We start from the raw sequence: 26,064 nt of genomic DNA, 5'->3' as shown, positions 1-26,064 counted from the left end.
TGACATCCCTCCCTTCCCACACAGCTATCTTATGCTTAAAACATTAAAATGTAATTGTTTTACATCACATTTGTATGTTAAGGGATTAGGAAAAAAACATGATTATAAGAATTTCTTTGATTTCCAAACTAGTTATCTAAAATTAGATCACGACTTGTCTTTCTTCTCAGACACATCCTTCTCAGCTCAGTAAACTTCCATTCCTCTGAATAGTTTCATTTAGATAATAAAAATTTTATTTCACTGGAATTAGAGTATTTCACTTAATACTTTTTATTTTCACTCTAGTCTTGTCAACAAGACATGATAATAGAATATAGATGGCACATTGCAAGCTTTTACATTTGTTTATTCGTTAAGGTACCATACTAATTCATATCCAAATGTATAAATATAAAAAAATGACACAATGATGAAGAGAATGGCACAGAGTACCCTTAGGCCAATGGATCACAGATCCATATCCTAAATAGATATTTAAGAACTTTATTCCAGCTTTGCCACCAGTATGTGGAGTGAATCTAATACATAAAGGACTCCTCCTGTACCTCAATTTTCTTATTTAAAAAAAAAAAGAGTGCTTTGCCTTACGCCTTACAGTGATACTGTAGGGAGAAATAGATATGTAAGTAAAAAAGTTAAACATCTAAGTGACAACCATGAAGTACTACAACTAAGGAATTAAAGAGCAGAAAACAGAACAAAGCATATTATCAGCGTCATTTTAAAAATTATATTTTTAAAGATAAATTTTAATTTACAGAGTCACAGCTAGATTGAAATGAGTGTGTGTGCATGTCTGTGTGTGCACGCATGTGTGTGTGTGTGTGTGCGCGTGTGTTTGTATAAAATAATGGTAGGAATCAAGTGAACTTTATTCTAGTCCAAGATCAGTTACTAATCATGTGCTTAATTGAATATGTACACCTAACATCTCTGAGGTCTTAGTTTTGTTGCTGTTCAATTGTTCAGTTTCATCCAATTGTTCATGACCCAGTATGGGTTTTTTTTTTTTCAGCAAGGACACTGGAATGGCTGGCCATTTCCTTCTCCAGTGGATTAAAACAAACAGATTAAGTGACTTGGCCGGGGTCACACAGCTAGTGTCTGAGGACAGATTTTGAACTCAGGTCTTCCTCACTGCAGATCCAGAACTCTATCCATTGAGCCACCTAACTGCCTCCAAGGCAAACAAAGGTTAAGTGACTTGCCCACACACTTAGCTAGTAAGTGTCACAGTCTGCATTTGAACTCAAGTCTTCTTGACTTCAGGCTCAGTGCTCTATCTATTAAACTATTTAGAACTGCCTCTATAATTTTTTCCTCTGTAGCAAAAACCCATTTAATGTATTATCTTCTGACAGGGTACATATCAGATATTAAACTGTAAGAACAGATATTATACTTAATCTTAGCCAAATGGCCAAGGAGCAATAGCTTCTTGGTTTCCTTATCTTAGTTTACTCATTAATAAATTTAAGGAATAGACTAGATGATTTCTAAAGTTCATTCTAGTTCTAAAATAGTATTACCTACCACTTTATGGGGATACAATCCTTGGAACCTAATTCAAGTCCTTGTATTCTTTACTAAATCACTTTTGATTCACCAACTCACACAATTACCAAAATACTAGAGCTGGACCATGTTGTTGCTATTGGTCAGTTGTTTTTCAGTCATGTCTGCCTCTTCATCTACTGCATCACCTAGCTGTCCATTCATAGTTTCAATGTAATTCATTCATTCATTCAAATGCTTATTAAGTAAGTGCCTACTGTCTGCAGACCACTATGTCAGCAGTTATGGGGAGGGCAGACAAATTCTGATAATACACAATCAATGCCTTCATGGAGTTTATAGAGCATTAGTAGGATAAGGAAAAAAACCATAAAAAATATACAACATTACATAGTAAATGTACAAGGAATCAGCAAAACAAAATGTTATTTGAAATTCAAGGAGAAAGGTAACAGGAAAATCACAGAAGGAAAAAATGTCATCCCATCCCTTCTTTGATGCTTATCTTTCTTTCAGCAGAGCTAAAAAACTCATTTTTTTCCCCTTAGCTTTCCTTCACAGCCTCGGTTCCCTCTAAGATTTAATACTCTTGAAACTACTCTTTCATCTGTTTCATAAACCTTTATAATCATCTATTCCCTGCCCTAGCTTGCATTTAGAAAAGTTAATTTTTTAAAGTCTCCATTGGTTGACAGTCTCTTTAGTATGTAAATCAGACTGGTCCATCTCATCTGAATTGTTTTCCTTAACGTCATCAGAATTTCACTCTAGAGAGCTTCCTATGCATTTCTGGACTCATTTTTTCATCAGAATTTTAGTCCACCTCCCTTTTGTGAATCCTCTGAAACTTGCTCTCTCAAAATCTAATACTCACATCAGACTAGAGAGTCCCTGACTTTCTCTTCTCTATCACAAATGGGATAGAGTGTTCACTTTCTCCCAACGTTCCCATCATTTCCACTGCAGAAACCAATTCCTTCTTGGTGAGAATCCAATGTGAAATAGAATTTCCCCTTAACCCTATCTCTTATCTAGAGAGAGTTATCAGAAATTTCACACACTCATTTTAATACAACATTCATATATATAATTCCACAGGAAGACTATACAATAAAACTGCCTAATTTATTTCCCTTTGCTTGTTCATTTATGTCACCTTTTTTGTTAAATAAAATAGCGAATCAAAGCAAGTCACAATTTTCCAAATGCAAATAAGCAAACCCTACTAGGTGGATTATTACTTACTTGCTTACATAATACACACATACACACACATATTAAAGTCATATATGAAAATCAGCTTATTAGTAGCTTTGTGGCCTGACTAAATTTAGGCAAAGAACTACTTAGAATTGCTCAAAACCATAAGGACCAGAAATTCTGTTCTGGCTTTACAGAAACAATTAAAAAACCCTCAGCCAAGCAAGAACTGATTCTGCTGTTTTTCAAATTCATCAACACAAGTTTCTTTCAGCCTCAACATCTCACAAGTACCTTTCAAAGGGCTCACTATTTTGTTAATTCTGCTCACCCAAAGTCAAATATAACAGTTTCTTAATAGCAAAAAGTCCATTTAAAACTTCAATTAGATCTTAAAAGCAGGGAGCATGGCTCCACTTAAGGGATAAGACATAACAGCTAAAATTCAAGTCTACTTTTAATATCCATTAAAGGGAAAAAAAAAATCTGTTAGTAAATCCATTAGTTAGGGAGTCCTGTTGATATATGGCTTTTCTATATATACATATATATATATATATATATATATATATATATATATATATATATATATATATATATATATATATATATATATATATATATATATATGTATATATATATATATATAATTTATCCATGTGATCTAAAAAGTCTTTAGTCCTTCCCTAGACAGTAATATTTATTTATGGAGGATGGCATGTTTGAATTTTTACAAATATATTAAAGTTTTAAAATTCTGTGGCAACTATAAAGGCTACATCAATCACTATTAAATTATGGTTACTTTTTAAGGGCTTCACAAAGATAATTATCTTTAGAATAGAGGTGAACAAGATGTAGATTAATAAATTCATTAATCACTCTTTGCTAAAGACATTATTAACTTATGTTCAGTTATGATACATGCATGGGCACACACACCAACACAACCACAATATTCAGAATGGAGCAAAATAACTTGGAAATGTATTATCTTTACGTTTAAATTTTCTAGAAAAGCTAATAATTCTCTTGTTTAGCTCAGAGTTTTTTAATAACCGGATTATAGGTCATACGTGTTTGGATTTTCAAAAATGCTACATTACAGGATCAAAGAATCTGACACGAGAGGAACTTCAAAGGACATAGTCCCTTAGCAATGTAGTCCAACTCAGTTCACAGATGGAGAAACTCGAGACCCCAAGAGGTGAAGTGACTTGACCCTGTCACAGAGGTAGTAAGGAGCAGAACCTGGATTTGAACCCAGGTCACTACTGCTTGGTCGATTTCTCCCTCTCATATTCCTTGCCCTTTCATACTCTTAACTTTTATATCTCTGATGCATTCCTAAAAAGCTTTATCCTTGTGAACTTTAGGAATATTAAAACAGGTCTCATTACGGACACAGAAGCAGCAATAACCTCTCAGAATCAGTCTCCTGGAAAAATAAAAACTGTTGCTTTTGCCCCATTTTTACCCTCTTCTCCCAAACTTTTACAATGGAACTGACTTTGAAGAGGCAATTTGGTGGCATAGTGGCTAAGAGTGCTGGACTTCGAACGAGGAAGACCTGAGTTTAAATCCAGCCTCAGACACTTACAGGTTACGTGACTGGGACAAGTCACTTAACTTCCAACCGCCTTAGTAATAATAATAATACCTACTTTCCAGCGTTGTTGTATCAAATGGGACAATGTTTTTTTAAGTACTTAGCACATGTAGTGCCTCCCATACATAGTAGGCACTTAGTAAATCACTACTTCCTTTCTTCCTTCTTCCCTTTCTTGAAGGCTATATAGTCCTCCAATTACCTGAAGATAGCTATTTTGTCTCCCTTTCCTACCCCTCAATCATTTTTTTTTGGGGGGGACATTTCCTTACACACAGAACATGTAAAAAGACTGCATTTGAAACCATGAGCTCCATTTCATGAACTTTTCATTTCATGAATCTCTCATTTCACCTGCTTCAGACATCTAACAAATGCTATAAATTATTTTTGAAACTGTTCTGCTTATCTATGTGTCCCTCTGAACTTCCTTCTGTTCTTTTCTGTGCATTTTTAAAAACGTTAAGATGTCCCCCTTCCCTTTTTTGGCATCACTACTGGTAATTCCTCCAGCCCTCTCTGGTATAAAACAGAATGTTAGGGACTTCAGAGGCCTTAGGTCTGGGCTGTCCTGTTCTGAGCACTACAGTATCATGCTGGGCACTGACATTTTGTGCAGTTCTGGGATGGAAAACATCATTTATTGGAAGTTTTTATTGGATTTCTTGATAATTATTTGGTCTGGTGTGAACTTCAGGGTTTTGTTGGACTAGGTATGTGACAGCTGGGTGGTATGCCTCCTATTCAGGCGGCCATCCTGGCAGAAAGTGCTCTTTCTAAATCTTTTCGTCCAAAGACTAAATATTTCCCATTGGTAGAACTGTTTTCATCATGTAGGTAAAGTCCACAGGATCCACTTTATGGAACACATGGTCATTTCATGCTACAGTTACTCATGATAAATATAAGAAAAAGGATGATGATGAATATAATTATAATTTATGTACCAATATTTACCACAAAAGATGAAAAAGAAAAATCCAACCAAGAATTTGAGATAAGACCCTCTAGTTAAATTTATACCTGAATAGGAATCACCTTTACAACATCATCTGGGCCATTCAAATATTTGATGACATCTATTACATTCCTTCTCTCCATCTTCCAACTGCCTCTTCTCCCTAATTCCTATTTCCTTCAAGACATCTTCACATGGCATGGTTTCTACACACATTATGGTTTGTCTGTTTATCCTTTCTACAATGCCACATCCAGAATTGTACTCTCAGCAAGGTGAACTACCACAGGACTACCATCTCCTTTGTTTTGGCACTATACATGTCTTAATTCAGTCCAAGATCACTTCAGCTTTTTGGCTGCCTTGTCACATTGTTATAATCCACTATACCCCAAAATCAATTTCATGAATCAACTGTCTGGCCATCTTCCCCTATTTTGTACTTGTGAAACTGGTTCATTTGAAAACTCTATTCCAACAAATCTGCTTTCAATCTAAAAATTATAAAGCTATTATTTACATAACTCATGTTCCACTGCCAGGAAAGGAAAACGCTCCAGTCTTCAAAATCACTTGACATACTGCAAGGCGATAACATTTTAATTAGATTCTATACCTGAAGTATCTGGTCTCCAGCAAGGAGTCGTCCATCTCTTGCAATTATGCCATCCCGATAAACTTCTTGGATAACAATGTTGATCAAAGGTGTTTCGTTGCCACCCACAATACTAATTCCTAACTCAATATAAGGATTAGACCGATGAACTTCAATTGTAGTAATCTCCCCTTCTGGTAAACTAGGTGGTGGTTGTGAAGCTGACAAATTTAAAAACAAAAAAAAGTGAAAATGCATTTTATAGCTTATAGCTTATCATTTTTTCAGTCAAGTTAGTTACTAGATAACAACAGAAAGATATTTTCAGAAACAAAGTATTACACAAAAACTTAATTAGACTTGGCTTACCATTTGCTAAAAGATCTCTAAATGTGAGTTTTTGCTTTAAAATAAAACATCACTGCTATGCAGAATGGAAAAATCAACTAATACTGATTTTTATCACATTTTCCTTTTTCAGATCAATCAAATAGCAATTTCTAAAAATTACCTAATATGTACAAAGCAATGTGCTAGGCAATGTAGGGGATACAACTTATTTATAGGATGTGAAGCTTTCAGTCTATTGGGGGAGACCTGACTAGCTGACATGAAAATGACTAAGATAATAAAAATCAAGCACTAAACTCTGTGTATATAAATGTTGTAAGAGATCAAGAAAGAGTGATAATCAAAGGAAATAGGAATAATCGTAAGAGGTTTCATGGAAGAGGCAGAACATGAACTAGGCCTTGACAGGATTATATGACATATATAGACAGAGGAGAAAGGAATAAAATTTTTAAAAATAAACTGTAATTTGTAAAAGATTGTTACAATAAAATACAATAACCCACATCTTATTCCTAGAAATTAACACAGTTTGTCTTCCTAAATGATTCTATAAAAGCAGGCCTTATTGATATCTATCAAGAAACCAGTTGAAGATGAAGGTGCTAATGAGTTACCCAGGCTGTATCTAGAAGAGAAAAAGGAATAAACTTCTTTTGAGGTGAGGGTCAGTGCTTCCTCTCTAAAATACCAAGCTGCTAAAATCAGTACTATTTAATGCAGACAAATGAGGGGATTAGCTTGCCTACCGCTCATCGACAGGACAATATTCCATGCAGGAAGATGTCTGATCCAAGTAGATATGTTTCATATTAGAAGTTGGCGTGGAATTTGTTGCTAAAATATACTGCTTTGTTAAAGCCATCAGGTCAAAAACCAAAAATAAACAAGGCGAAAACTTTAACAACAACTACTTATAGTTTGTAGCCCAAAACTGGAAGGGGTGGGGTAGGGAGAAGAGGAAGGAAATGGCGCCAGAATAAAACTTTATGTGAAGGCAAATTTTTTTCCCCGTCACATATATATTTTTCTTCTCATGCAAATTTTTCCATTAATAAGTATCTGGTAAACTGGGGAAATCCAGTTTGCCATTAATAATTACTACAAAAAAAATGAGTGTTTATGTTTTGTTTTGAATGCAGAAAAACCTTTCATACTGATAAGCCTGAAAATGTCCAATTTTGACACTGAGAAATAAAATATAAGATATGGAGGTAAACCACACATACTGTCTGCTACTGTGTTTTCCTCAAATGCAGGGTTGTCAAGACCAGGCTCATCTGTCCACATAGGAAGAGATGCTGATGTCAAATTCCGCTCTGCTGGTACTGTTCCTGTCCCAGCACTGTCTGGTGATAAAGTACCAGGGTGATCTACCACACTGGATCCATTTTCATTCTCAGTTTCAGCCTTTAATTTGCTGGTTTTCCTTCTCTCTAGAGCAACTCTCCGACGGGAAGCTCCAGGACATCTAGAGAGAGAACATTAGGTTGTTTTCAAATGAGTCAAGAAAGAAAAAAATCAACAATGTTACAGGTCACAAATTAAAAAATTTAATATCTGAATCAAATCAAAATACCCTTCCAAATAATGACAATTATTTACATGCAAATAATACCTCAAAGTATCTTCAAGTTGTCTACAAAAGGATTTAATCTATCACTCAAGCAAAGCTCTTATTTAACATCCCATAATACAAATGCTGAACAATTTAGGATAGAAAACATCAGGAAACACACGCTTAAGCAACAGTTAAAATAATGCTTACTACCAAACACATTACTTCAAACAAATTCAATGCACATTTAAGAAGAGGCAGTTTGATGTAGTAGATGAGGAGCCGGTTTCAGAGTTTGAAAAAGTTTATTTAATTTTTTTCTCTTGCAAAGATCTAAAACATCTCTAAAAGTCTGATGATGGAAAATGCTATCCATATCCACAGAAAGAATTATGGAGTCTGAATGTAGATCGAAGCATACTATTCACCCTTTTTTCCCCTCTGTTTTGTTTTGTTTCCTCTTTTTGGTTCTAATTCTTCTTTACAACACGACTAATGTGAAAATATGTTTAATAGGAATGTGTATGTAGAGCCTCTATCAGATTCTATTCCGTCTGGGGAAGGGAGGCAGAGAGGGAGGGGGAGAAAATTTAAAACTCAAAAGCCTATGGAAGTGAATGCTGAAAACTAAAAATTAATTAATTAATTAAAAAAAATAAATTTTTTCTCTGTCAAAACTGACCAAGCGATCCCAGGCAAGGAAATCTGCCAGCTGCCCCACATGACTCTTTAAGACTGTTAAGTGTTTTAACATAGTGTTTCAGGGTTTTCTTAGTGCTTTACATATTAGTCATTTGAACTTCATAAAGTTTACCAAGTACTTTCCTCACAACTTTTATGAGGTATGAAAGTATTATTATCCCTTTGCAGATGAGGAAACTGAGGCACACGGGTTAATTAACTTCCTTAGATTTTATAGCTTAGTAAGCATTAGAATCAGGAGGCCTTCTAATCCCAAGACCAGGGCTCTTTACACTAGTAAAATTTTTGGAACATATGAAAAACAATGAAAAAGTTCAATACTTACACAAGTTGTACTGGAGGCATTATTCTGAAAAGTGCAACACTTCTTATATTTTACAATTTAAGAAGCTGATGCCTGCATAGCAATGACAGAAGTCACTAATCCTGGGCACAATGAAAACACTGACTGCCCCATGACTTGCCATCTCAAATTTGCCACTTTGATATTCCCAGTGTCATATTCACATGATATTCCCATGACTGACACCGGACAACAATGTATCATGTGCCTTACAACTTACAGTTATGGCCCACATGAAATTTCCCTCATACTGGACACACACATAGAGGTCAGAATATACAATCTCATCAATAAGCCTACACAAATGGATTTATAGGTCTGATTTACCCTAAGAAGTCCCAGCACAAGTGTTATTTTAACTACTAAACATTAAACAATAAATAATATGCTGTGTTATTTCACTCTTAAAACTTTAAAGTCATGTGTTACATTACATGGATGGCATATGACAGTGTTAGACACAAGAGAGAGGCAGCATGGTTGGCAGAAAGAGCACTGACTTTGGAATCAGAGGACCTGGGTTCACCTCCTAGCTGAGACATCTCTAGTGAGGACGAGCTAGACTAAATGGTTTCAAGGTCCTTTCTAGCTCTAGGTCTGAGATCCTATGAAATACCCATCAGCTTTGGCATCAATCATCTGCTTACTTGATTTGTCTTTTGAGGGCTCTCCAGATTTGCACTAATTTTTGATCCTGGTCAGTATTTTCTTTTAACTTCTCACTCCAGAAGATCCCTCTGTCTGTGGGGTCCCCTCATCTCCTTGGTGTGTCAGTTCCTCACAAAATCTCCATTTCTGCCCATCCTTCACTTCTCTCCTGATTCTGCTCCTGACTTTTCAGACTTTTCCCCCAGGCTTCCACCCTTCTCAGCTTTTATATGTTGCTTTTCCCCATTAGAATGTAGGCTCCTCGAGGACAGGGGCTTAGCACAGAGTCTGGCATACAGCCAGTGTTTAATAGATGCTTATTGACTTAACTCTCTTCTTAATCTCTGATGGTGGTAGTTCTAATACTTTTTAGTACTAGGACCCCTTTAAACTCCTAAAAATTATGTAAGACCCCTAAGAACTTTTATTTATGTGGGTTATATCCATCAATATTTAATGTATTAGAAAACAGATACATTTAAAAATATTTATTTTAAAACAAAAATAAGACTATTACATGTAAACATAACATTTCAATGAAAAATAACATCTTCCAAAACAAAAATAATTTAGTGAAAAGAATAGCACTGTTTTACATATTTTTGCAAATCTCTTTAATGTCTGCCTTAATAGAAGACAGCTGGATTCTCATATCTGCTTCTGCATTTAATCTGTTGTGAGGTTGTTTTGGTTAAAGCATAGGAAGAAAATCTGGCCTCATGGTTATATAAAGTTGGAAAAGCAAATAATGTGCATAATGTATAAATTATTATTATGAAAAGTTTTGACCTTGTGGATCCCCTGAAAGGTGTCATGGACTTCCAGGGGTCCATGGACCACACTTTAAGAACTGCTGCCTTAAGGTAAAGGTTTTGTCCAAGGTCTTCTTCTATCAGCCTCCTTAAGAAGGAAGGTGAATCAGAAAAATGTGTATAAGAGATGCAGGTTAAATATTTATATACAAAATCAGTATAAGGTCAGAGCAATCTGTTAGTTTCCTTAGAGCAGGATTTATTGTTGTTGTTCAGTTGTTTCAGTCGTATCTGATTCTTCACGACTCTATTTGGGGTTTTCTCGGCAAAGATACTGCAGTGGTTTGCCATTTCCTACTTCAGTTCATTTTACAGATGAGAAAACTGAGACAAATAGGGTTCAGTGACCTGCCCAGGCTCACAGAGGTAGAAAATACCCGAGGCCAGATTTCAACTCAAGAAGATAAGTCTTTCTGACTTCAGGTCCAGCGCTGAGCCACCTCGTTGTCCCATGTATAGTTATATAGTTTTATTAACTGTCTCTTAAGTCTACTCTTTCCTCACCATTCTCATTTGACCCCAAATACAAAAATTTTGTGCAGCTGTTCTTTCCTACTGAAAGAACAAGATACAGGCAGAACTGTTCTTTATTCAAATGAATAAAAACTAGTATTTATTCATTTGAATAAAGCAGAGTTCTAGCTATATCTTTTCTAAATACTTTTAGAAGCACAATGTAAGATTTACATATTAATGTACTAATGTATTCTAAATAGATCACAAAAGGCTATGACAATTTTGTCCAAAGCTAGGATACTTTAAACATACTGTTAAACAAATTGCTTTTATAGCTACTAAGGTCTTAAATGTTAAATTTTTATTGATTTCATTCATGTAGCTCCTGGTGAGGAAATTCCACTCAGATCATTAGCATCGTTTTGGCAACTTAGAACCTCAGCTACGAGATGCCTGGGGTAGGTCCAGAGTTTAAGTGACTTGTCTAAGGTCTCACAGTATTATGTGCCAGACTAACCACTTGAAAGTAGGTCTTTCTGACATTAGGACCATCTCTCTGTCCACTATGCCACTCTGCCTGTCAAATATTAAATTATTTTGGAAAGAAATTACTAGTTTCTTGGCAGAATTTTACAAGTGGCTACTAAAATATGTTTTGTGCAACACAGAATCTCTCAGTATTTCTATATTCATTAGTTTCAATTTTTTCATATCTAACTTTCACATATTACTTTTAGGTATATAACTGAATCTTAAGTTCAATTTTATTTATTAAAAACTTCACACTACAGGCAGCTAGGTGGCACAGTGGATAGAGCACTGGCCTTGGAGTCGGCAAGACCTGAGTTCAAATCCAACCTCGAACACATGATACTCACTAGCTGTGTGACTCTGGGCAAATCACTTAACCCTAATTACCTCACCAAAAAAACCAAAACAAAATACAAACAAAATCTTTACACTGGACTGAAGAAGGGGGTTACGTGGGGGTAGCAGGACACGTCCCTTTCAGCTCTACTACTCATTTGAATCTAGAACATGATAATCCATGCTTTAATTGGGTTTATTATATTTATAAAGTATGTATTGCTATGGTATAAAAATATTTTCCACATCCAACATAATGCAGCACAATTTACTAAACAGAGAGCTAGCCTAGGCCTCAAGAATACCTGGGGGCAGGCCTTTCTCTGATATACAACAGCTGTGTGAGCATGGTTAAGACACCTCTCAGTACCCAAAATTACAGAGCAGTTGTTGGTATGCATCAGAGGAATGAGCTTCCATGCTGGGCATTCCAAATACTAAATAAATCAGTAGTCCAGAACCCCCCAAAGCAAACAAATAACAGCTCATATTTTCTATAGCACTTCAAGATTTACAATGTAGCTTTCTCACCACAATCACATGAAATAAGCAGTATAACTATGATTTGCTCCATCTGTAGAGATGAAGAAACTGAGGCTCAAGTAGATTAAGAAATTGCCCAGAGAAACCTAGCTAGTAAACATAAGAGGTTCTGTGAACCCAAGCCTTCTGACTACATACAAGATAAGTGTTCATTCCACCACATCACGAGGACATAGAAAGGGGACATTTCAACATAAGACAGGATAACATGGTATCTGAGTATAATAACACTTTCATTCTTCCATTAAAAAATACAAAAAGTGAAAGTTAAAATAACTAAAATTTTTAGAAATCTAACAAATGATAAATGACTGAAGATGAAATTTCTTAATGGGCTAAAAGAATACATATTGTAAATAACATGAATTAAATTATAGGCCTCTGTAAATGTCTACTAAAATTATATCTAATAAGCAAAACATAACTGATTTCCTTAATATACTACTCACCTGTTTTTAAGATGTCCCTCTAGGTCACAACGCTGCATGACTTCTTGGCATACTGAAGAAAAGGGACACAGAACTAGTAGTTTGTCTAAGAGCTTATGAACCAGAATACTGGATTTCTTACACAGCTTAAAATGGAGCCTTTTCCGATCCAATGGACAAAAATCTTTCTCTTGTAAAAAGTTCCTTAGGCACTTGTAGCAGAATGTGTGTCCACAAGGGGTATCTAATGGCTGTAACAGGGGCTGAAGGCAAATATGGCAGACCAGTCATCATCCACTTCATTCTGATAATTGTACAAATGATTTTCTCTGGTCCAATGTTGTTGACCACATTCAAAACACAAAGGATTTAAGGAAGAGTTCTGTTCCATAGAAACAATTTCATCACTGGTAGTACCCATTCTAAACCAAATGGTACAATCTTTGTTTTTTCATAAGTCAGGCTTGTATTTAAGGTTTCGTTTTCTTTCAATGGTCCGTTTTTCTATACAAAAACAAAAGGAAAAAGGCTCATTAATTACTATAGAAGTGCTAAAAATGCTTGTTTATTAATTGATTATAATAAGCAATGCAACAAATTAACATCACTAAACTCTTGTTCAAGAAAGAAACAACCAGAACAGTAAATGCAGTTTAATTTTCTTAAAGAAAAAAGGCTGACAGAGGGCAACATATATTTCACTTCTTTTAAACTACCATTGAAAATGGATATTTCATTGCCCAGTTTTCCTTGACAAGACTTGTGATTAAAAGCAAGGATATTATACCACATTACTATATTTCACTACGTAATTGTCACAGATTTTATGCTAAATTTTTTGCAAAAAACTGGGGTGCAACCATTATGTGAAACTTTTTTTTTTTACATTGTGCCAGTATTACTCAAAAATAATGTATTACTAAACTGTGTTGCTGGCAGAAGAACTGTACAGTTTAGCTAGTGTGGGAAGATGCAAGTCTTAAACAGCTTAAAATGGAGTCTTTTCCGATCCAATGGATAGAAATCTTTCTCCTGTAAAAATTCCTCAGGCACTTGTAGCAGAATATCACGTGACCTAACTCATGGCAGCTTCACCTGCCTGCCTGCTTCTCTTGCCCCCACAGCTCTTCACTGGGTTGAGTAACAATACTGTTAGTACTGCAGCACTCTAAACAAACCAGGCAAGTAGGCTTCTGGAAGTATACTGACAACGCACCTGCACTGAGAATTCTAGGCTTGAAGCTTGCAGTGCTCAAGAAATAAATGTGTATCCATACGCCACTGGTGAATATATTGTTGCTCGGTTTACCTTTCAAGCCACATGATGAACAGAATTATACCATGTGATAACTGCACAATGTAAGGTTATAAACCAATTTTTGGAATGAAAAAAACAAAACAAAACAAAACAAAAACAACTGGGGGTGACAATTATGTGATGGCAATGATTACGTGGTGAAATATGGTAGATACAAAGCATTTGGTTTTACTATCTGAAACCCCATTCTCCCTCAAACACTCCACTACTTAACAGCAATTACAAAAACAACTCATTTATCTGGTGTAACACTAGATTTACTCCACTTTATCACTACCCTCAGCCCTTCTGATTGGAGAGTAGGACCATGAACTCCAAATCTCCATTTAAGGAGAGGGAGATGAGCTCAGACTTCTCATTTGTCACTTAGTTGTACTACTTTGGGACCTCTCTCCCATTGCTCCAGGAAGCTCATCATCCTAATAAGATCTCATCTGCCTTAGGACTCTATCTCATCACTACCCTCTGCCTTTCTGATTGGAGGGGTAGGTCCATCACTCTCCATGTAAGGAGAGAACTCAGCTCACAGACATGTTTTTATTTCTCACCTGGCTGCACAACTATGGGGCATCTCTAACTGCTTCTCTATTTCATCATCCCCTTTCCCTCCTTTAGATACCTCTCTCCCTGTGCCCTATGCTTTTCAGTTTTGTCTTTCCCTATTAGACTGTATGCTCTTTGAGGGCAGAGACTGTCTGTCTGTCTCTCTCTTTGCATTTATGTCCCCAGCAACAAGCATAGTTTCTAGTGCATAGCAGGTGTTTAATAAATGCTTACTGGCTACTGTAACATGACATATTATCTATCATTTGTCCTACCAGTCCTCCTGACCCCCCCCCCCACACAGAGTTCAGAAACCTACTATCAAGGACAGTGGTCTGGTATGGTTCCATCTTCCCCAATCCCCTTTCCAACTCAGCCTGTGAAAGTGATCTCAACTCTAATTTGTAATGGCACTTCACCAGGGCCTGTATCTTCTCTGTCTTTGTATCCCCAAGTACCTTGCACACATTTGATCCTGTTATTTTCTGTATGTGGAATGCCTTTCCTCTCCCTCTATATTTGTTGAATTATGACTAATCCTATAAGTCCCAACTCCAAGGCCACTTTTTTAAAAGTCTAACCTAAAGAAGGCTTGGGAGTCAGGAAATATGGGTTTAAATCCTGTCTCAGATACTTAGTGTGTCGTGATGGGCAAGTTTTTTTTTTTAACTCTATCTACAAAATGCAAGCGACAACAATTACACTACTTATCTCACAGGCTGTTGTGAGGAGAGTACTTTGCAAATTTTAAAGGATTATACATAAATGAGGACTTTCTGTGAATCCTCTGTTAGCAACTATATTCTTGCTCAAACCTGAGAACATTTTATTTGCCCCTCTCTATTATACTTACCATATAATATCATATATCATAATTATCTGTGACTGAGTCTTATCTCTATAATAGTAAGTTCTTTGAAGACAAGGGCATGTTCTAATTAAACGTTTAATTAAACTCAATATGTATTTATGTATTAAGAATCTACTATGCACAAGGCACTGGGCAAAGACAAAAAAATGATGTCTTTACCCTGAAAGAACTTTGAAATCTCTGGCCCCAATCTAGTGCCCTGAACAAAGCTGGCCCTAAAAAATGCCTGTTAAAATAGTACGGACAGTCTGTGATACAAAAAATGGATAAGACTTATTTTGCTTGGTCACAATGGGCAGAACTAGGAAATGAATTTAAACTGCAGGAAAGCTTAATTTATCTTAGCTTAATTTACCTTCCTTACAACATTTAAAGTTGTTCAAAGGTAGAATGAGTTCCCTTGGAAAGTAATGGCTTTTTCATTTCTTGAAGTCAAGTAGATGCTGGCGCAAATTCTTGTCAAGGGCATTGTAGAGGATTCCTGTCTGGATATGAGTTGGCCTAGATGATTTCTGAAGTCTCTTCCAAGTCTGACACTGTGTGAATAAATGGCCAGAATATTCAAATTGCATTTGAGGTAGGTTTTAAGGTAAATGTCAGGCATTTCCTATACTCATATGTGCAAATTACATATGATAAATAGGGTGTATTTATAAACAGGGCACTGCCCAAACATTCTTTTTTTGGTACCAGACCTATGATTTCACTAATATAAGAAACTCTCAAAAAGGAAGCTCCTTATACCAATAAAGATTGGCATCTGCTCTGCAATTTCCCTGGCAGGATCATGGAGCCTGAAGGTGCCAAGAGATGAAACAAAGGCTAGCCTGTCACAGTAATCAGGTAGCTGTCCTCAGGGGCCAAACTTTATACCACACAAAATATTTCCTGCTTAAATTAGATTAAAGTACATTTGGTACAAAATTGTAGACAGTCTTACTGACTCTGAACTTAAGGGGAAACTTTTGTTTATGCCTCTCACTCTAGCATGATTTACTCTATATTTCCTAGACTGAATAAGTAGTGAGGCTTGTCCTAATACTTTCAAAAATGGTTCTTCTGTCAAAATGGATACATGACCTAGATATAAAGGGAGTTATTACAAGAAAATCTGAAGAACGTGAAACATATTACTTATCAGACTTATGGACAGGCAAACAATTTATGAATAAACAAGAAACAGAGAGCATTGTGAGGTATAAAATAGACAAATTTGATTATGTCAAATTAAATTTTTTTTAACAAATGAAAACCAACATAGCCAAGACCAGAAGGAAAGTAGAAAATTGAGGGGGAAATTTAAAGACAGTTTCTCAGATAAAAGTCTCATATCTCAAATGCATAAATAACTTTGTCAAATCTACAAGAACGAATCATTCCCCAAATGATAAATGGTCAAAGGATATGAACAGTTTTCTGATGAAGAAATCAAAACAATTTATAGTCATATGAAAAAATTCTCTAAACTATTGTTGATTAGAGAAAAGCAAATTAAAACAACCTTGAGGTATCATTTTATGCCTATCAAATTGGTCAAAATAATAGAAGGGAAAAGTGACAAATGTTGGAGGCAATGCGGAAAAACTGGGACACTGTTGGTAGAACTGTGATCTAATACAACCATTTTGGAGAGCAATTTGGAAATATGTCCAAAGAGTTATAAAACTGCCTATACCCTTTGACCCAGCAATACCATTATTAGATCTGTTTCCCAAGATGATTAGGGAAAAAAAGGAAAAGAATCTATATGTCCTAAAATATTTATGGCAGTTGTCTTTGTCATGGCAAAGAACTGGAAATTACAGGGATGCCTGTCAACTGGGGAATGTCTAAATAAGTTGCGGTATATGATCATGATGGAGTATTACTGTGCTATAAGAAATGTTGAGCTTGATGATTTTAGAAAAACATGGAAAGATTTGCATGAAATAATGAACTAAAGAGCAGAACCAAGAGAATATTCTATGTAGTAATAGCAATACTGTTGTTTTAAGAACTTTGAGCAACCAAGTCATTTTGACTATTACAAATAGCCAGATTAATTACAAAAGACCTATGAAGGAAGACGCTATCTGCATCCAGAAAAAGAAGTGATAAACAAAAGTACATATAGTATGGATTTACATTTTGTGTGTGTGTGTGTGTGTGTGTGTGTGTGTGTGTGTCTAATGGTAGTCATGGAGGGGTAGAAGAGAAAAAAAATTTCTTACAACTTTATTATATATTTAAAAGGAAAAACAAGTCATACATAAGAGTTGCAGTTTCCTTTGCAATGTTTTTTCTATTCTACTATGTTGTTTTATTTCTTAAGTTCAGAATTTTAAAAAATGTTAAAAAAAAAGTTCTTCCTTCCTACTCTGGATACTGAAGATACAGCACAGAATGTCTAAACTTCAGAGGGAAGAGAGATGTTTTCTACAAACAAGCCCACCAATGTGGTGATGGGTAAGTCATTACTGTATAGATCTGGGAAATTTTTAGCCCTAGTATTGTTAGAAAAGCTAATTATGAGGTTGTAAAGGTTAACATAACACAGACCACTAAAAAAAATAGTTTCTACCTAGGCCTAGAAAGAAATCCTGGGTAGAGAATAATTTATGAAGCATCATGAATTATATTGCTAGTACAAGATTAGTACTTCAAACATCTATCTTCTGATCAGGAGGAAGAATTATTTTTTTGGACCACAGGTGTATTTGCTAGAGTTGTCATTCTTCCCCCCCCATCCCTTTCCCCTGCAATAAGACTCCTAAATAACAAATTAACCTAATTAACCTTGAAAAAGTTAGGCAAAGAAACTGTAGATTTGGGGAGAGCTATGATTCCAGATGATTTTAATTCAATGAAATACAAGTAAAAATAGCATATAGGTACTACAGTGTTGACATTAGAGTAAAGCAAACAGTTATTCCTGTAGTTTACTACTCGATTTTTATTTTTTTATTTTTTTCTCAAGCACACATAACTTTTAAAAATGTCAACAGTAGTTATAAGAGATTGGAAAAAGGAATGACTAGGGAAAGAATAATCCTTTGTCTATGTTATAAAGCAACTCCTAAACCTAGGTGTCTGAATACAAAATTTATACAGCACCTTGCTTCCTATTCAACTAACAAAGAAAATTTACGTATTCTTTATTAGTCTTGGAACATGGCAGCTTTTATTTGAAAAAAATTTTCCCTCAAGAAAATATACAGCAACTCCTGCCTCCCACATGATGACTAAGAAAGCATTTATCTTCAGACTATTATATTTTAGCTATTTTCTAAATCTCTAAATAACTTTTAGTTCTCTAAGTATTTTCATTTTATTACAAAATCTTTTGAGAAGGAAAAATAATATGTTCCTACTTTTAAATTTTTAAAAAGTACTAATTGAAAATACATCATTCCCACCCCCAAGCTACCTCTATTTCACCATGGGCCAATGTTAAAAGAAAAATTACACGAGCAAATTACAACATATGCATCTAAAGATAATTACTGATTAAGCACAAACTATTAACCACTGAAAAGAATTTTTCAAAATCACATTTCATCAGGCATACTGACAACTAGCTTAAACAAGTGTGGGTTAGTTCTCTGGAGCATTCGGATTTCTCTAACATTGTATTAAACTGAACCTTATTTTGTGGCAGATTCCAATTTCCGATGGTCAAACAGATTTTTTTTTGTACATTTTAAAAGGATTTACACATACTTGACCCAAAAGGGATTACATAGCAATTTCTAATCCATTATTCAATACAGATGTAGAAACTGATGTATATCATGTGGTGTCCTGGCTATAGTTGATAATGTACATCTTTTGGGAAGGCAAGCACAGGGCTAAGATAGCAATTCTTTTGTTATTAGTGACAGAATATAGAGTGAGACCTGAGATGGGATTAGGTGAAAATCTGTCTTAAATACATCTGAAAGGCAGAAAAAAAAGTCCAGGGTCCTATTGTAATAGAGTATAACCTTAGCTTCACATTGGATATGGGCTGAAAAGGTAATATAGATGATAAAGATAACCTGCATAAGTCAACAGCATCATTTATTTAGGCTTCTGGGGACACAGAAAAGAAACAGCATATTCAATCCATGTTTTTATAAAATCTAAGGACAGAAATAAGCCATAATAACAAATTAAAAATAATAAGAGGACCACCACATCAACAACTACCACCACCACTCACAAATAAGCCCACAGCTAACACAATGGAAAAGAAGACCTAACTTTTAGGAAATGCAAAAGTGATTAGAGCAAGGTGAGGTTACCTTCAATGGGTGTTTCTAGGAAGGAAGAATACTATGTAGGAAGTTTTAGAGAAAGAAGTGGAAAATTTTTGTACTGGAAATAATAAGCTTGCTGAGTAATGGGGAACTATTTGCAAAAAAGTGAAGCCTTATCCCACAATCTGATGATTTTAAGCGTTAATAAGGGTTGTCCTCAGGAAGACTAATTCCAGTCATTTCAGAACTCACCTTGAGAAATAAATGTTCGTGCTTTCTCTGTAACAGTGTGAAGGTAGTATTGGTGAACTGAAGGTGGTGAGCTTCAAAGTCGGTTTAAATCTCTTATCAGAACTGCTGTCCAACGCCCATTGTGGTACAGACACAGACATTCATGAGTTGGGGACTAATGAAATTTCACGAGGACCTCTACACGTTGGCTTATACACTATCGCTGTGGAATTTCCTTTCTGAATTACACTAAAAGTTGAATTCATCCATATGGATGTACTGTGTCTGATATATGTCAAAGCTAAAGATACTGTTTTTTATAGCAGCCTTTATTCCTCCCCTTTCTACATCGTTTTTTACCTTCTCAATTTCATGTTCTGCCTATATTTCTGCTGCTCTTTTTTCTTTCCCAGCCAAAAATCTGGAAGAGTATCAGTCAGAGCTGTCCTTTTATATGGGTACATCCACTAGCTAAAATTTAAAACGACTTCATCAAACTCTTATAAGATGAAGTTTCTGTAGGGGTAGTAGCAGAGAATGATGGAAATGCAGGGTAAGCAATCTAGATGAGTGAGATGTGCAGAAACCTAGTAGACCCTCATTTCAAGTAAATTTAAGTAAAATAAACTAAAAGAAAAACAATCAAATGAGCAAAAGTGGAAGGGGGAATGGAAGAAATCCACATAGAGGGAAAAATTAGTGAAACTGAGGAAATGGGCAAATAAATAAAAGCTTCTAACACAATAAATAAATATTATAGCTTTAGAATACCAGGAGAAATATCCAGAAGATAATAATTCTGCAAAATCTACAAATAGAACCCTATAACAGGAATGGAAACATACATTTGTTTGTAAATATATATAGATCTGAATGTGAATAGGGTGATCTCATCCATACAATGAAGAAAGGTATTATAGAATACATTAGAGAGCAAAACTCATAAATTTGCTACATACAAGTTACATGCAGATTTCATAAGGAGTTTAAATGAAGAGGTAAGAAGAGAACTTATTACGTCTAACTGAATAAAAACAAACAAGTACCAAGGCCACAGCAGAATAGTCAACAGAGACAAACAGAGAAACTACATTATATTTAAAGGCATTTGGCACTGTGCTAAAAATTTTAGCTATAACAAAGCAAAAAAAAATTGAGGGAATAAGCAGCTGTAAAGGCAGTGACAAAATTATTTCTTTTTGCAGACAACATCATGTTTACACTATAGAGAACCTGAGAATAAACACAAAAATCGGGTCAATAAGTAACTTCAATAAAGTGGCAGAATACCAAAAATTACCAGCTTTTGTTTTATTACTAACAAAATATAGGGGAGACAGGAGAGAACATTCCATGTACAATAACAAAATATATCATTAGCCTACAACAATATCACAGGAAATGTAACTACAATTTTTATGGAAATTTATGAAGACCTGAAAAATTGGCAAAACACTAAATGCTCTTGGCTGCGTTGTGCCATTATCATAAAAATAATATTATTATAAAAATTACTCTACAAATTTAGTACTATATTCATCAATTGCCAAAGGGAAAGAGAAAAAAACAAGACTCATCTGGAGGGATAAAAGGTCAAGAACATCAAGGCATATAGTTTTATAAAGGTAGGTAGGAAGGAGACTTAGTGCCATTAGAGGCATTAAACTATACTACAAAGCTATATTTATCAAAACTCTCAATACTACTATTAAGTCTGTTTCCCAAAGTGATCAGGGAAAAAGGAAAAGAATCTACACTCTAAAATATTTATAGAAGCTCTTTGTGGTGACAAAGAACTGGAAATTGAGGGGATGTCCATCAATAGGGAATGGCTAAACAGGTTGTGGTATATGATTATGATGGAATACTACTATGCTATAAGAAAAGATGAGCAAGTTGATTTTAGAAAAACATGGAAAAGACTTGCATGAAATAATGAAGAATGAAATGAGCAGAATCAAGAATAACAAAAAGACTCCATATACATCAAAATATTTGTAGTAGCACTTTTTGTGGTAGCAAAGAAATGAAAACTACATAAAATTGCCATGTGGGGGAGAATATCTAAATTGTAGCACGTGAATAAATGGAATATTGCTGTGCTATGAGAAATGAATATGATGAATGCAGAAAAGCACGGAAAGACTCACAAGAAATGATAGCCAGCACTTAAACAACACTGACCTCATTTTAATAATAATAATAACAGCTAGCATTGTATAGCACCTACTATGTGCCAGGCACTGTGCTAAAAGCTCTTAATAAATATTATCTCATTAAATTGTCAAAACAATCCTGGGAGGTAGGTACTGTCATTATCCTCAGGAGTTAAGTAACTGGCTCAATGTCAGATTTCAACTTAGGTCTCCCTGACTCCAAGCCCAGCTGCTTCAGAGGTTAAGCAGTTTGTCCTGGATTGCACAGTTACGAATGTCTGAGGTCACATTTGTATTCAGATCTTCCTGACAACTCCAGCACTCTATCCACTGCAGCACCTGAGTGCCTTAATTGTTTCATCTGTAAAATGGGGAAATGATGCAAAGTGAAGTAAGTGGAGGCAGGAAAAAATATTCACAATGACTCACCTATGTAAATGGAAAGAACAATCAATAACTACAAAAGAAATGAAAACAAATGTTGTGAAATTTTAAAGGACAAGCTTGTACCCAAAGAAGAGATAGGAGAAGACATTGCCTTCTGCTCCTTTACAAAGACTGGTGGGTAGGGATAAGAAGAGGGAATTCATAGGTGTGGAACACTGAAATAATGCCAAATTTTGTTGATAATATTAGTTGATCAGTTCTAACTTTCTCTTCTTTTTATTTTTTTCTAAAAATTATTTGTTTTAAGAGATGGGAATAGAGAAAGGGAAAGACACAGGGGGAAATCTAGGTGATTTATAATAAACAAAAATATCAATAAAATCTATTTTAAAAAGAACACTTTTCCCAAAAAATGCAAATGATCAACAATCATATGTTGTCAGGTGCAGCTTCTGTTTTGGTTGCTGACGCTCAACTGTTTTCTTTTATAAGGGAGGATTCTAGGGAGGTGGGTGTTGTGACAAAAAAAAACACATCAAAACATTAAAAATGAAATATATATATGTATATGTATGCACATACTAGGACATCAGTATTCTTACTGCCTTTGAACAAATGTTTTTGTCTTTTTTTAGAATTTAAATTCTGACAGAATATCAAAATATTTTTATCTTTAAAAAATAAATTCTTCTCAGGCTAGCTGGAAGGTTACAATTCACTAAATCATACTTTTGGACTTAACAAAACAGCTATATTAATTAATTCCTAGATAAGCTTCAAAACTCTTTTTATAGGTATCTCTGTAATGTTTATATGGCTGTTTATGTATATGGTTTTTATTTAAGTGGTTTGAATGATTCTGAGTTAAAAGACTGTGATAGAAGAGAATTAAGTCCAGATTGAGAAGAGATCCCCAATTGAGAATGAGGTGCTTTCAATCAAAGGTTCTCAAAGTTTTTAGTCTTTTTATTTTTTTTTAAATTATTATTTTTGGGGGGATAGGCAATGGGATTAAGTGACTTGCCCAAGGTCACACAGCTAGTAAATGTTATGTGTCTGAGGCCGGATTTGAACGCAGGTCCTCCTGAATCCAGGGCCGGTGCTCTATTCACTGTGCCACCTAGCTGCCCCCTCAAAGTTTTTAGTCTTAGGACTCTTATACACTCTTAAAAATTGAGGACTCCAACTTCTGGCTCATAGGACCATAAAGATGGAGGACTAGACATTTTCTCTTGATCTTCATGACCTCTCAGACCTCTCTAAAACAGAAATTATGTGCCAAAGATAAAAACAACTTCAGATGTCTTCATGGTCTAGGACACTAAGAACCCAACCTACCTGTAGTCTTCATATAACTGTATATTAATTATGGTAATATATAATTTCTATTACTAATACCCAGTTTCAAATTTAACTTAAGTTTAACATAAATCTGAACCTAATTTCTATAGAACACTCTCTTTTATGTCATATACAATTGTTTTTACTTCAAATATGCAAACTAGCATTAACCCACATACAAGAAACAGAATGGGAAAACTTGCCATCATAAAAATATAGTGTGAAAATAAAATGTTTTTAGTCACCTCTCATGTACAGAGCATTATGGAAAATCACATTAATGAAAATACGCTCAATCATACCATATTTCTTAAGCCTATTGAAGTCCACATGCATTAGAAAAATCATGCCTTTTAATAAAAACATCAAAGAACTGTCCATTGCCTTTTCTACTCCACTAGACTGACCTCTTTTTTTGCTTGCTGCCAAAATTTCTGCAATCCCTGAGAGATAAGCAAAGTCTTCTCTCAGAAAACCATCCCGAAAGAAACAGGTAATGAAGAATAAGGTTTGAGATATGAGTCTCTACTATAAGTATCATTACACATACAAGGATTATGTCTTCTATGGTATTAATAAATGGTTCTGTCACTTCATACTGTACCAAAACAGAACTAGGAACTTTCTTTGGATAGCACTTTTGATGGAACGATGCATTACCAACTCCATTACCTAGTTTATAGTCGTTTATATGGTCTGGCACAGAACTTGGAGTTAAAGTGTTCATAGCCAAAGCACTCAGTTGTCACAAGCAACTGTTCCTGGAACTATGACAGACAGAGGGAGGCCTTATTAAATGCCTACTATGTGTCAGCATTCAGCTTAGTTTTTTATGTTCTTTTCACTAACATTGTTGTAGTCACTGTGCATATTATTTTCTTGGTTCTGCTTATTAATTCTTCAATATTTCATTTAAGTTTCCCTACATTTCTCTGAATTCTTCATATTTAACATTTGTTATTGGACATCTTGAAATGGATTTCCCATAGACATCTTAAGCTCAACATATCCAAAAGTGAAGTCATTTTCTTTCCTCCTGAATTCTCCCCTCTTCTAGACTTCCTATAACTTTTTTTAAAATATAATTTATTTTTAGTTTTCAACATTTACTTCCACAAGATTTTGAGTTTCAAATTTTCACCCCATCTTGCCCCTCCCCCCATCCCAAGATGGCATGATCTCTGAACACCTCTTCCCCTAGTCTGTCCTCTCTTCTACCTCTCTCCCCTTCTCTTATCCCCTTCCCCTCCTATTTTCCTGTAGGGCAGGATAGACTTCTGTACCCCATTTCCTGTATTTCTTATTTCCCAGTTGCATGTGAAAACATTTTTTTAAAACATGTGTTTTTAAAACTTTGGGTTCCAAATTTTCTCCCTTCCTCCCTCCCCACCCACCATCACTGAAAAGGCAAGCAACTCAATATAGGTTATACATGTGCAGTTATGCAAAACACTTCCATAGTAGCCATGTTGTGAAAAACTATTTCCCTTAATCCTATCCTGCCCCCGCTTCATCCTTTCTTTTGACCCTGTCCCTCCTCAGAAGTATTTGCTTCTGATTACCCCTTTCCCAATCTGCCCTCTCTCTATCATACCCCTGCTCTCTTGTCCCCTTCCCCCACTATTTTCCTTTAGGGTAAAACAGATTTCCATACCCAACTGAATATGTATGTTATTCCCTCCTTAAGCCAAATCCTACAAGAATAAGATTCACTCATTCCCTCTGACCTTCCCCTCCACTATAAGAGCCTCTTCTTGTCTGTTTCATGGGAAATAATTTATCCCATTCTATCTCTCCCTTTCTTCTTCTCTTACTATAATCCTCTCTCATCCCTTAATTTTATTCTCCAGATATGACCCCTTAATCTTCAACTCACCCTGTGCCCTCTATCTATCTATCTATACATACATACAATTACATTTTTTTCCCCTACCCTAATACTGACAAAGGTCTCATGAGTTATAAATATCATCTTTCCAAGCAGGAACGTAAACAGTTCAACTTAATAAGTCTCTTATGATTTCTCTTTCCTGTTTACCTCTTCATGTTCCACTTGAGTCTGTATTTGAAAGTCAAATTTTCTATTCAGCTCTGGTCCTTTCATCAAGAATGCTTGAAAGTCCTCTATTTCACTGAATGACCATTTTTTCCCCTGAAGGATTATACTCAGTTTTGCTGGGTAGGTGATTCTTGGTTGTAATCCTATCTCCTTTGCCCTCTGGAATATTATATTCCATTCCCTGCTGTCCTTTAATGTAGAAGCTGCTAAATCTTGTGTTATCCTGATTGTGTTTCCACAATACTTGAATTATTTCTTTCTGGCAGCTTGTAATATTTTCTCCTTGACCTGGGAACTCTGGAATTTGGCTACAATATTCCTAGGAGTTTTCCTTTGGGGATCTCTTTCAGGAG

At 35.3% G+C, this 26,064-nt stretch overlaps 1 protein-coding gene and 1 pseudogene across 1 annotated transcript in view; both read right to left on the bottom strand.

Moving 5' to 3' along the window:
• The window catches only part of LNX2 (ligand of numb-protein X 2), a 94,957-nt gene that overhangs the window by 35,433 nt on the left and 33,460 nt on the right, over positions 1-26,064 (bottom strand). Inside the window, 5 exon segments of the mRNA XM_078147066.1 lie at positions 5,902-6,101; positions 7,461-7,702; positions 12,610-12,874; positions 12,877-13,092; positions 15,676-15,856. Of these exon segments, the coding sequence (XP_078003192.1) occupies positions 5,902-6,101; positions 7,461-7,702; positions 12,610-12,874; positions 12,877-13,009 (840 nt within the window). The 5' untranslated portion in view covers positions 13,010-13,092; positions 15,676-15,856.
• On the bottom strand, positions 1,313-1,435 carry LOC144454717 (U2 spliceosomal RNA; annotated as a pseudogene).

The sequence above is a fragment of the Phascolarctos cinereus genome, unplaced genomic scaffold (assembly GCF_003287225.1).
Source record: "Phascolarctos cinereus isolate Bilbo 61053 unplaced genomic scaffold, phaCin_HiC Scaffold_726;HRSCAF=1367, whole genome shotgun sequence".
NCBI classification, from domain to species: domain Eukaryota; kingdom Metazoa; phylum Chordata; class Mammalia; order Diprotodontia; family Phascolarctidae; genus Phascolarctos; species Phascolarctos cinereus.
This window is presented reverse-complemented; position numbering and strand designations above follow the sequence as displayed.